This window comes from Tenrec ecaudatus, chromosome 8 (assembly GCF_050624435.1).
Source record: "Tenrec ecaudatus isolate mTenEca1 chromosome 8, mTenEca1.hap1, whole genome shotgun sequence".
Taxonomy (NCBI): domain Eukaryota; kingdom Metazoa; phylum Chordata; class Mammalia; order Afrosoricida; family Tenrecidae; genus Tenrec; species Tenrec ecaudatus.
The window spans coordinates 82554568-82568240 of NC_134537.1; the positions used below are offsets into that span (position 1 = coordinate 82554568).

General features: G+C 44.3%; 1 protein-coding gene across 1 annotated transcript in view; it reads left to right on the forward strand.

Annotated features, from left to right (window-relative positions):
• The first annotated feature begins 1631 nt into the window (after positions 1–1631).
• FBXO16 (F-box protein 16) overlaps positions 1632–13673 on the forward strand; it is a 69646-nt gene continuing 57604 nt past the window's right edge. Inside the window, exons 1-2 of the mRNA XM_075555700.1 lie at positions 1632–1728; positions 6233–6368. Coding sequence (XP_075411815.1) covers positions 6270–6368 — 99 coding nt within the window. The 5' untranslated portion in view covers positions 1632–1728; positions 6233–6269. The remainder of the gene's footprint in view (positions 1729–6232; positions 6369–13673) is intronic.

Consider the following 13673-nt stretch of genomic DNA (forward strand, 5'->3'; position numbering starts at 1 on the left):
TGGGAAGTGAGCAAAGTCACACAACGTTAACATTTTCTCCATGGATCTGGTTTCAGTCATAAGGATGTTACGAAAACCTCCAGATTTTTTTGTTAATGTTCAAATTTTTCCCTTGAAGCAATGTTGAAGTATTGCAGGTATGGAGCTAATGTGCATGTGCTTCGTGTGAACAGGCTGTGGATGGTGTGACTCAGATTCCCACGGCTCAACAATAGCCAGATGGATGAGGTATAGGAACAGAGGGACCTTATTTTCAGGAATAAACTATTCAAACCCATCAGGAATAAAGCGAAATGCTACTATTCCATCTCTGTTTAATTCCATGTTGTAACCACCAACAGGTCTTTAATGAGCAGGGACTTCACAGAGAAACAGCACTCTCGACATTGTTAAAACTGGTCGCTTTCTGGATGAACCCGTTTTGAAGTCATAAAGGTTACCTGGTAGTGCGTGGTAATTTAGCATTACATCTACATACCACTCCAGGTCACCACCCCCAAATACTTTGGTTTATTGGTTTACATACAACCTGGCTAGGGGTGAAACCACTAGTCTGGAATTCAGACTACCAGGGTTCTGATAGCAGTGTCATCTCTTTGCTGACCCATGAGCTGAAAGCAGCCTATGAGCGTCCCCCCCAACCCCCCCAGCTCCCCTTCTCTTCAGCGGTTTCAGCACTGCCTATTGTATGAAGCACCGTACAGACACAGGGTTGACTGTTAAGCTAGAAGAGAATCCTTATGTTTTAGGAAACCAGGTAGCAAGGAAAATCTTTTTGTTGTTAGCTGCTGTCAAGAAGAACTGCTTTGCGTGTCACTTATCTGAAGAACATGCTTTCTGGAATTCTAAACACTGGTTTGTTTCTGGTTCTGGTTGTTTCTGGTTCTATCACGGGACCTATGACTTTCATTGGTTATTTCTACAATGTGTTTTTCCAGTCTTCTTCCTTAGATCTACTTTTTTAATCCTTTTCTCACTCTGCCCCTTATTATATAGTCAGAGCTCAATACATTTAATTACTTAAATTAGACGGGATTTTAAGCTCGCCGAGTTTGGATTTATTCTTATTCAGCATGCCATCTGCTGGTTCCCTGGTGTATCTGCCAAGCTGAATCCCATAGTCCAGAAATTGACATTTTATGTGGGGAAGCATTTGTGTGACTGGCCATTTCCCCCGTGCCTCAGCTTCCTGCTGCAGGTGCTATTCTTTCTGCGAACCGGTCTGCCCCTTCTTTTTCCAGGAGCCTTCTTTTACCTGCAGGCCACTCTTAAAACCTGGAAAAGTGGAGTTTTCATTTCGGAGCCCCGGAGTGACCAGAGCATTTGAACTGGGCACACCCAGTTGGCGGGGGGGTGGGGGGGGTGGGGGGGTGTTCTGATTTCGAAGGCAATATTATTTGGCTGAGGGCTTTCCCTGAGTCGGGATGGAATGCCTCTTAGCATTGTATCAGACACTGCAGCTTCTCTCGCCGACTCAGTGCTCACGCTTTTTAAAATTTCATCTCTATGCCAAATTTTGGAGCCAGCCCTCCCGGATCTCTTGGCCAATCAAGAGACCACACATTGTTACCTACGAGACCCCGGATGCCAGTGATGGGCTTTAGAGGCTGTGATTGGGCTACTGGATGCTAGAAAGGGTGGGGGTTGGTAGGCAAGGAAAAAGCGGGCCTGGTGCAGCTATGGCAACGCCAGCGTCTGAGACTTGAAGAAGGAAACCAGAGAAAAGAGGTGAGCGCCATGGGCAGTGCATGAAAAAGATGGAGACTCTTTTGAGCCTCCCCTCTCCGATCCTTCGGAGCCTCTCCCACCTCCAGTCAGTGCTTCTGGGAGTTGCAGAGTGTTCTCCCCTTTCCGCTCAAGTGCCAGGTGAACCATACTGAGGAAATGAACAGTCAACAAATAATTATTTTGTGTCTACCAAGCATCAGCGCTTTGCATTGTGTTATCGTTCTTGCTCGGCTCTTAAGTATTTGAACTGAAAATGAATTCGTTTTTATATCTAACCATACCCTGCCAATTTCGTGATACAATGAGATTCCACTTTTCTAAAACTGCAGCAGCATGCACAGTGGGTGGGCGGTGTTTTAACAGAGAAGCCCAGACCTATTCTTCGTGAAATTCAGATACAATTGGTAATCTGTGTCATAATGACCGTGCCAAGTTCTATGTGATGCGTTTCATCTAACACGGCCTTTAAATCACCTCCTATTGTATCGTTCGGTAATTCGGGTTTAAGATTTGTTTTAGCTAGCATTCATTTCACCTAGTAAAGGAGCCCTGGTGACTCAGTAAGGAAGCGCTCAACTGCTAACCGTCAGCGGTGTGCTTCTGTAAAAATGTCTGTCATGGAAATCCTATGGGCTAGTTCCACTCTACCCCAAGGTTGCTTTGAGTCAGAATGGGATCCACGCAGTGGTTTTGGTGCGGTGCTAGGAAAGGAGGCCAGCAGCTTCAGAAATCACATAAGCTAAGATTCAAACGCATCAACGTTGTGTGCCGTGTTCACAGCGTGGGCAGGAGTCCTGTGTGTCTTGCTTGGCACAGGTGCATGGAGGGAGGGGGGATAAAATCACGTAGGACTTAGACTTCCAGGCTAAGGGACTTGTGTGTTCTGACATCATCAACTGGTTATTTCAAAACAGAACAAGATATCTAACAGTAGACTGGAAGTTCTATTAAAATAGAAACTCTTGTCTTTGTACCTCAAATTCAAGCCTAGTACCAAACACCACCCCCCAAAAAAGAAACCCTCCAAACTCACTGCTGCTGAGTGACTCCAACTCTAAACTAACGACAGCGTTTCATTCTGTTGTGCAAAGATAAGAGTCGCTATGGGTTAGAACCAAATCGAAGGCACCTAACAACAACAACAAAAGGGGAGGGGGGATTTAGGTCAGCCCTCAGATTCTCCTTAGCCTTTCTCTAACATCTAATTATGAATCATCATGTACTTAGATAACTTACAAAAGGCATAAGAAATTAGTTCATTATAGTATTAATTTGGCAGGTATAAAAGTACATGGGAGCAGGTAAATTATAGATGCAAAGCACCGTTGGAAAACATCTAGATCTGCTCAGTTAAAAATATTTACATCTTTTTTGTTCTTGTTTATGTTTTTTATCTTTCTCCCCCTCTAAGCCAGTTATGTTTACTCTGTTTGGAGGGCCACAACGCTCTAAAATGAATCCTATGAATCCTCTTCTTAGAAAAATGCACATGGATATAGCATATTGCTAATACCAACTTAAAAACTACTGATCCAAGCTGAGAGACTCTCTTCCTCTATTCCTACATCACATCAAAAACAAGCTCCTTTCTAACTGATTCTGTATACAGTTTCTGTATTAGTCCAGGTGTATTAGAGACGTCCCAGGATGCTAAGTTGGTGGTTTCCTTCTTCCTGTCTCCTTAGAGTTAGGTAGCACATGAACTAAGTTGGGGAGAGTTGGTTTTCTTGAGATGGGCCTCACTAGGGAAACAGCCCTTCCGGTACTACAACTCTGAAAACATGCAAACAGGGGTGGCCTGTTTTGTATTTGACTACTAGGTGTTATCTGATTTTTCTTCTTGCTCTGTTCCAGATGACAGGCAGTGTGCACATGGACATGCACACATGGTTACCATAGAAACCAGTAACTATAATTAAAAAGACAGAAAGTTTTATGTGGCACGCACAATAAACCATTCCTCCCATTCCACCAGCAAGAGGAAGCAAGCTTGTCATCCTCGCCTTCCACATGTGAAGGGGTTTCAAAAGGTTCTTGAGAAAAGTGAAATTTAAAATAATAGAATTTTTCCATGAAGCTTTTGAAGCCCCCTTTGTATAAAGTTTCCTATCTACCTTACTGGCTGTCCATACATACTCACCTTTGATTTTCCTTTGGATAAAAATGTAGAAAAGGAATAGTTCAAGTTCCGTAGGCAACAATTAAGGATGGTCCTCAGATGAAAGACCAGCCAGCCTATGACAGTGAGTGTGCTTCCGAGCACAGCCCAGCTCCTAACACATGAGGCCACCGCGAGTTGGAATTGACTGGCGGGCAGCTGGTGTGATGGCAGCAGCGGACGACCATGGAAAGGCATTGTTCACGAGGAGAGTCAGAGATTTCAGACACAGCATTTAGAGAAACCCTGTTGTTAGAAAGAACCATCCGATATTTGCTGATTTACAGGAATGGGGGTCCCATCGGTCAAGCAGGCAGGCGTGGCCTCTCTATCACCACCTTTGCCTTCTTATGAGAAACCCACTTTCAGGAAGAAAGGCAGGCAGAGGCTGCTTCTAAATGTACCCCCCGGGAACTATTTTGCTATGGCCTCCTAAAGGACAGAGGCTGGGACACTCCATGAACGACAGGACATTCTAAGAAAGGCTGCAGGAAGGTACCACTTGCTGATACCACTGTATCTCTCAGGTTCTCTGCAGGACCCTTTTTCTGAGGTCTCTCCCGGAGGAATGTAGGGCACATGTATACCAAACTCACTGCCCTAGAGTCCATTTGATCTCCTGGTGACCCTTCAGGACAGGGTAGAAGTGCCCCTGCAGGTTTCTGAGACTGTCACTTTTTATGAGAGTTGAAAACCTCATCTTTCCCCCCTTGTTTTAAACTGCCAGCCTCGGCGTTCGCAACCCAACTGGTAATCACCATGCCACCAGGGTTCCTGGGCGTGTGTGTAAGTTCTTAGTTTTGTTTTTTTCAGTTGAGAAAACTAAAACTCAGCTTAATTAAAGAATTTTTGTTGTTTTTAATTAAATAAATTTTAAATTATACAACTACTAAGTGTTAGAGCCAGGATACGAAACTTGGTTGCATGTAAACAAAAATAGATGCTAGCGAACGTAAGCAAAAGAAGATGTGTATTCAAAATAAGTATTGGTGGCTCACAAAATGGACAAGAAAGAGCATATGACTTTGAGGGGCAAGGTAGCCAACCCAATTAAATAATATATTCAGGGAACCAGTGTGGTTTTTAATGTCCACCTCATTTATAAAACAACAATAAGCCCTTTTGAGTCGAACTGACCTATTTTGGTCTCATAACCCCCAATGACCACCACTTTGATTAACCAACCCAGCCGAGCAAATAACCAAGGGAAAATTAATTCCTCATGGAAATTACAGCACTTTTGTCAAAACTAAGCAGACTGTAGACTGGACAAGTAAAACCATCCAGTCCCCTTCCCTCCAATCCATCGCAATCTGTTCATCTCCAAAGCCTTGACTCTGTCCAGTATACCAATCTACTTCTGAAATATGACATCAGGCTAGAATTATTATTGTTTCGCTGTCAGAAAGTTCAAACAGGAGTAGTATTTAAGATCCTTCTCTTTCTGGACTACATGGTGTGTATATCCTTAGCTGGCAGTGATTGAGTCTGTATTTCCCTCTCATGGTCCAATGAAATGGACCTAACCAGACCTAGGCCTCATTCCCAGGTCTACCACCTGCCGGCTCCATGAATAATCTTGGGCAGGTGAGGCCGCTCAATGAAACTCTTCATCTGTAAGATGAGCCAACACCCAACACCTCACACGATGGTTATGAGCTGTCTCACTCCCTGCCTACTCACAGCATAGTTCTACTCACAGGGCAGAACTAGACTTTCAGTCTTTATGGGAGTAGAATGCTTCATCTTTCTCCTGGGGAGTGGCTGGTGGTTTCAAACTGCTGACCTGGCGAATCACAGCCCAACATGGCCCCACCCTGAGCTTTAATGCTGCGTCCATATTAAGGGTCTGACACGTGCAATAAGGAGCCTTGGTGGAAGAGTGGTTAAATGTTCAGCTGCTAACAAAAAGCTCCTCTGAAGGCAGGTGTGGCCATCGGCCCCTGTGAACCTTGGATACACTCGGGGACATCCTCAAACTCACTGCTGTCCAGTCGGTGTTGACTCCTAGTGACCCCTGTGGCTTTCTGAGACTGTTACTGTTGAAGGGAGTAGAAAACCCCAGCCTTTCTCTCTCACAGCTGCTACTGGTTTTGAACTGCTGGCCACGTGGATCGCAGCCCACCCAATGCATACCCACCAAGGCTCCACTAGGGCAGTTTTACTCTGTCCTATAGGGTCACTGACTAAATCAACTCGGTAACACATAGCCACAAAATATAAAATGCTCCCAATAGCTCTTCTTTCCCTTCTGTCTGTGTCCCTCACCCCCCAAAAGACTAAAAGACTAGATCGTGCTAGTAATTTTGGCATTCTGAAAATGATATGATTGATTTCTTCTGACAGGTAGAGTTTTTTTAATGGATGGATATCCAATTATTTCATGATGGCCTTTGCACCACCCAAAAACACAGAAGGTCCCAAAATGCAGACCAAGATGAGTTCCTGGACACCTCTAAACCATCAGCTTTTGAACGACCAGGTAAGTAGCCGCGCAGCTATTGTATCCATTGGCTCCATGCTTTAAAGACAAAGAAAAATATCATCTTGGTGTACCGACTAGGAACAGACATTGCTTAGGATTGTGAAATAGATTAAAGGGGTCACGGAGTGGTGTAAGTAGCTAACATGCTTGGCTGCTCACTGAAAGGTTTCGGTCCACACCAAGAGACTCTGAAGAAAGAAAAAGCCGCCAATAAAAATCCTGTGGAGCTCAGTTCCATTCTGACACATGTGGGGTCTCCATGGGTGAGAATCGACTTCATGGCATCTGGTTGGATTAAAAAGCAAAATGAAGGATGTATTTCCAAAACTTTCCTTGAGTCTGACTTGCTCAGTGAACAAGACTGGCCACAGACAGAATCCCTGAGCCAGAAGGAAATGTCTGCGATTGGGTCCTTCCTCTTTTGTTACTCTTCCTCTCTCTTCCCCTGACAGCCTCTTTGCTGGCACCCCAGGGTGTCCTCTGGAAGGGAGGGAGAGGATGTGCTTTGTGGGGCAGGCCCTTCAGAGGGCAGGTGTTTCTGGCTAGCCCTGTGGGCATTGGGTAGTGCTGCACACATCACCAAAGTGGCTAACTCTCCAAAGAGAATTACGCAGGGGGTACTACACCGGAAGCTCATTTTTTACCTGCTTTCTTGGCACAGGTAATCCTATGTCAAACAAGTGGGGAGCTAAGTATCATGCTGGGCTGAGGCTGGACAACCTTGGAGGCATTTGTTTCTGGGTCTGTTACGGATGAGAAAGGCAGCAGTGGGTCCGTATCCCTTGTGTTTTGAAAATGTGCTTCCATTTTGCTCTGTGAGTGACCTGCTAGTACCTGTTGCGATAACTGGAAGAAACCTTGGTGGAGAAGGGCGGCAAAAGGCAATATTAACCTTCAGCCTTTGTTTCGCAGCAAGTCGTTAGAGAGTCAGCGAGCACCTGAGCTGGGAGATCGGTATCGCCAAGCTCCTTCTCCTGGAATGACCATGTACATACATGATTCCTCCTGGATTATTTATCCTATCATTCCTACCATTCCTCTACGCTAGTGTGGTTTTAGGTTTTGTGTGTTGCTTGGGCAGATGTGGTAGGCTGTATTCTGGGTCTGGGAATACTCAAGATGTTCCCTCCTGTAAACGAGCAGTAATGGCCTCTGCTGCATGCCATTGCTGCCCACAAACCTTTCGTGAAAAGCATTCCTCTTTTGGACAGCAAGGGGACCTGTATCAGTTGACAGGAAAATGCAATCACCATATGTAAAATTGTCCTCGCTCTCTTGTTTCTCCCAGCCAGCTCTCTCCCCTAACGCGAGGGACCCCTTCACACCAAGCCACTCAGAGCCAGAAATCTTCCTTCTTCCCATGAGGTCTGGCCTTTGATTTTACCCAATTTATAAGCTCATAAATTAAGAAATTTAACAAAGACTTACATCAGTACCTGTTTCAATAACTACAGGAAATCATTGTTGGGGGGGGGCAAACTCAAAATTAGCCTCCACTATAATAATAACTTGTCTTGTTACATAGGAATAGAAGACAATATGGTTTTGTAGAAGACCTAAGAGTCTTAGGCCAGAGACACGTACGCTTTATTACGCACACCACAGCAAGTAGCATGGGTATCGTATTTGCCTCAAATCTCTTTGTCTTGTAAGCCTCACACGTGACACCAGGCACATGTCAATGCTGCAGATGGTGTGGTTTCTTCACAGCTGAGAAGCAATGAACTTGAAGAATCTACTGCTGTTGTAGCATGCCCAAAGCGAGTGAGCTTTGGGTCCTGGAGGGAGACAAAACCTAATTCCTCAAGGTTATGTGTAGCAAACAAATGGCACCGAGAAATGGCCCAAGTACAGAGCAATGAGGGCCTTGCATACTTGTGATGCCAAGACAATTATGAATTGGAAAGGCCTGTGGAGGAGTTTCCCAAAACTTTCGTGTTTCCTTATCCACTTTGCTTTCCAGTTCCATGAGTCTTCCTCCAAGAACTCTTCATCCAGGCCCATCTTCCCCATCCACCTCCAGCCTCACATACTTTCAGTTTTAGCAGTTCTCAACGTAAGGGTCGCAACCCCTTTGGCCGTCAAACAACCCTTTCACACGGGTCGCCTGATTCATAACAGTAGCAGAATTACAGTTATGAAGTAGCAATGAAAATAATTTTATGGTGGGGGGGGTCACCACACATGAGGAACTGTGTTAAAGGGTCGCAGCATGAGGAAGGTTGAGAACCACTGCTTTAGTTCACGTCTTCGTCACCCTTTGCCTGGAGCACCACCCTAATTGGTTGCCCTGCCTCGAACTCTGCCCGGTTACCTATTCTGATCCCAGAACAATCCGTGGGCAAGGCCACATTCATGGAAGCAAGTCACAAGAACCCTAGGAGAACATGGAGGAAGATCCTTCATTATTTGACCTGTCACCCTCCTCACTTTCAACCCCTGCCACTGCTTCCGAATATCCAACATCCAAGCCAAATCAGGTTCCCTGGTCCATCTTCATGCCTTGGCATATGGTTTCGCAGTAAAAGACCTAAGAGTCTTAGTTCAGAGACATGTAGACTTTATTGCTCACAACACAAGAGGATTCTTTGTGTAAGATTCAACTCATGTTATTTGTTTCTTGTGTGAAGCCTCTTCTTGCTTCCTCTGCCTTGTTCCTAGCACCCTCACTGAGTCTCTCTCCAATCTGTTGGATTCCGAGTTGAGATTCTATTTTCTCACCCCTTATCTCCAGGGCCTGATATGGTTGTAGAAACATAAGAAATGGAGTCACGGCTTACCTGTGCTCTCCTGTACCTTCTTTGTTGACTGTAATCTTCTTTCCCCTACATCTATTCTTCCTCAGCCTGGATTTAACACCTTTACTTTAGTCTTAGGGTTCTGTTTAGGTTTTCTAGAGAAACAGACTGACGGGATTATTAGTACCTGGAGAGAATTCTAGAATTTAAGGAGTTGGCACATGCAATTGTGAGAGCTAGGAAATCCAAAATGTGTAGGTCAGGTCAGAGTCAATGAATTATTTAATGTGGTATTTCTGACCCAAGTCTCTAACTTTTCAAAAGACCTTTCCTCGCTTGGGTCTCATAAGAAAGTGGGGGGAGTTACTGATAGGATTCACCTTTGAGTAATTTGGAACAGGATTCCCTGGAATACCATCCTGCTGCATATAAAATGAGCCCTCTGATGTGCTTGACACAATGGATGGATGTATGGATTGTGGTAAGAGTTGTAGGATCCCCCAGTAAGGGGGCTCTCATTTACCAGCAAAAGCCAGGAGTAGAGCGCATCCTCTGGACCCAAGACACCTGTGCAGTGAACCTCCTGTATCCAGAAGCCCCTGTAAGTATCAAAGGAGCAGCAGCAGACCAGGAGCCAGAGCATGGGCAGAGTGCTGGACTCCCCAACCACCACAGCAAGTAAAACCAAACCAAGCTCACTGCCACTGAGTCAATGCTGACTCAGATCGACCACCTGTGGGTTTCTGAGACTATAACTGTTTACAGTAGAAAAATCCCTATTCCCCATGGAGCTACTGGTGGTTTTGAACTGCCAACCATGTGTGTGGCAGCCCAACGAGTAACCACTACACCACCAGGCTCCTCACAGAGCAAGTTGAGTGCTTTTGTGCAGGAGGTTGGCTTCCAGAGTGGGGTGCTAGTGGGCACTTAATTGGGCAAGTTGGGCTTGCTGACCCAAGGCACTTAAGCTGAATGAATGCCTTCAGATGGAGGTGTATAGTAGCATGGTCTGCCCTTCGGTCATTTGTTAGCAGACTTGACAAAACTTTCTAACATGTCCTGAAAAGCAGTTCAACCCTGACCATTTCTCACAGGCATTGCAGCTTGTTAGAACCCAGAGAGGTAAAATCTGGAACACTAATTTAGACAACGCATCAGGCATCAGGCTAGAGACTTCTGCAGGTTTGTGTTCCAAGATCCACAGGCCAGGCGATTGGAAGAGGGAGAGGGCTGCCAACGTTTCTCCTCATAGTCTGGAGCAGCACACCCTAGGGAAACCTACTCCCTTTTTGCTCCGAAGACCTTCAGCCAATTAAAGCTCACCCACTTTATTGAAAGTTAATTTGCTTTCCTTAAGGTCAGCTGATTTAATCACATAGAACTCCCTCATGATAACCACTAGACTGGTGTCTGGCCAAACAATTGGGCATCGGAGCCTAGCCAGGCATTAAATTAAGCACCACACTCTAAAACTAGCTGACATGTTAATCCCTTTGGCAAAGTTGCATCACCAGTCCTGGCCCCTCGAGATCAGTCCTTTTCTGTGTCTACTCCAATATGAAACATGGGCAGTTTGGGCAGGGAAAGAAGGTTAGGGACTGGAAGGATGAAAAATGAAAGGGGGGAAACTAAAAAGGAGAAAGCTAAAGAACGTGAGGAAATTGAGGCAAGAGATAGAAAGGACAGGAGGGACCAGCACCCAAGGGCAGAGAGGGAGAGGAATCTAGCCTTTCTGTAGCCTTGAACTCCACATTAGTCTGCGGAAAGTTCCTTTTCTTCGGTTCAACTATTAGTTACTGGGCACCTGTTTGCAGCGCTCTACGTTCTCCAACAGTTTATGTAACAGTTTATCTGGCTTCCCCTCCCCAGAACGTCAATGTTTTGTTCTGAAATCTGTTTTCCCATAGAATTGTGAAAGTCGTACACACGTGTGAAGAAGTGACTTGCATATTTGAAAGCCTCTGTTTTCCGGATTTTTATTTTGAGAACGTAGTTATTTTGATCAATTGAAAGCAACCACTGTTGCTGTCTGTTGCTTGCTTTCCCAACACAGGTTGATTATCAGCAAAGCAGAGGAGACAGATTAGTACGCAAGATACTGGGAAGGTCTCTCAGGGCCTGTCCTGGGAAAAGGAAGGAGACATAGGTTTGGGGCAGGGGAAGAAGTTGGGCTTCCTCTGAAGCTGGCATGATCCTAGCGGGCTGTGTTCCATTGCAGTTTCTACTTCCCCACTGGTCATTTAGTAGATGCAAGCTCCCCACCCCAAAGGCCTCCTCTTGGGCAAGGCAGTCTTCCCAAGCCGAGGGATGTCATCCTGAAGCACTGCTAACAAGTGGTGGATAGCATCCTTCAGTTCATCAGGGACGTCAAGGCAGTACAGGAGAACAATCATTGGATCGTCTTGTCTGTGTTCTGCAATAGATTCTATCAAACTTGATGATGACTTTTGGAGGCCATATGTATTGTTCAAGCTCATGTTAAATCAAAAATTACTTTTAAATTTAGTTCTAGTTTGAAACAAAATTCTTTTAAAACATGATTGTATACTCACACACATATATGTGTCTAAATGCGCATAGAACCTATAGATACGTAAAACTTATTCATGGTTCTGCCCAAGTACTGTAGGGGTATTTGGGGATCTATAAGAAGGAAACGATTTTTTTTTCTTTTTTCTTTTTGGGAAAAGATTTTTAAGAAATGGGGAGCTGATATCAGGCTCAAGTGGGAAGAGAATGCTTTGAAAATGATGATGGCAGCAAATGTGCTTGACACACTGGAGGAATGTATGGATTGTGATAAGAGATGTAAGAACCCCCAGTAAAATTATTTTTTTAAAAGGAAAAGCTTTTACTTTTTACTTTATATAATATAGTAACATTTCCATTTTTTATTTTAAAGAAAATATCAATAAAATCAAACAAAGGATAATAATTCTGGGAATTGAAAGCCTTTGTTCAAGATCAGGTCAGCCAGTAACTTGCTGCATGACTTGAGTCAACCACTTCTCTGGACTCAACTTTTCTTCTTTGTAAAATGAATGAGTTGGATAAAATCATTACAAAGGTCCTTTCGGGATCTAATGTTCTGACTTTGTCAGCAAGGTTAGAAATATGCCCTGGGCTATAGCTGACCAGAGGCTTCTGGTCAACAATTTCAGAGATTTCTATACTTCTGATATATTTGCCATCAATGATCACTGTATGTTTTTTAATAATTTGTTATTTAGGTGTGTTGTTAACACATCAGATTATCAACTTTACATTTATCCATGCAAACCGCTCATTAACACCTCCCTCCATATTCTTTCCCAGCCTCCCACTCGTTCCCGACTTCTCTGATGGACCTCTATCTTCCCTTTCACCTGACTCAGTACCTGTCAACCTTGGGGTCCATTGCTTCATCTTCCTGTCTTTGTCCCTCCCTTGGGAACCTCCAAAATCTCTTCCCTTTGGTATTCAAGTCTTGCTCTTGGTTTGTATCATTATAGTAGTTTTTATCCTTGTAGCAGTAATCTCATACAATATTTGTCCTTTGGTGGTGACTTAACTTCACCCAGCATAATGTCCTCCACGTCCATTCATGTCGTGAGGGGTTTCCTGGTTTCCACCTTGTTTCTCAGTGGTAGATAGTACTCCATTGTGTGTATGTACCAAAATTTCTTTATCCAGCTCTTTGCTATTGTGATGAACACAGGAGTGTATATATCTGTTTATGTTCTGACTCTCCTTTACTGTATGTGCATATTTACACACCAGCGGTGTGGGAGGGCTCCTGTTACTCCCACCCTCTGCATTATTTGGTGTTTTCTGTCATTGTCTATGTCAGAGAGATATCATCCGTGTTTTGAGTTGCATCTCCCGGATGGCTACTGATCATGAGCGATTTTTCATGGGCGTTAGCCATTTGGATGTCATTTTTGGTGAACTGTCTATTCCACTGTTCAGGCCCTTTGCCCACATTTTAATCGGGTTATTAGTTTGAGATTTTTTTTCCTTATCGAGGTATTGCAGTTTTTGATAGACTAGAAATTGACTGCCTTGTCAGTTTTGTAGTTACTAAAGATTTTTCCCCCAGTCTGTGGGTTCTCTTTTTATTCTTTGATATACAAAAACATATCTTTTTTAGTAATTCCTAGTCATATATTTTGTCTTGTGTACGTGCTTCCTTTGCATTTGAATTGCGGTGCTGGAGAGGAATACCCCAATGTCTCTGGAGAAAGACATCGTGGTAGGTGGAGTGGAGGGGCAGCAAAGGAGAGGAAGGCCCTCAGGAGATGGACAGACACCTTGAAACCGCGGCTGCAACAACTGGACTCAGGCATGGCAACGATTGTGAGGATGGTGCAGGTCTGGGCAGTGTTTTGGTCTGTTGTGCATAAGGTCGCCATGGGATGGAACCGACTCGATGGCTCCTAACAACAACATGTGCTTCTGTACTTATGTTTGATAGTTTGTAAATGTCCTGCAATAGAGATAGTAAGTTTGTCCCTATTTTTTCTCATTGATGATCTTTATAGCTATGAGGTTTACATTGAGATCTTTGATCCATCTTGAGTTCATT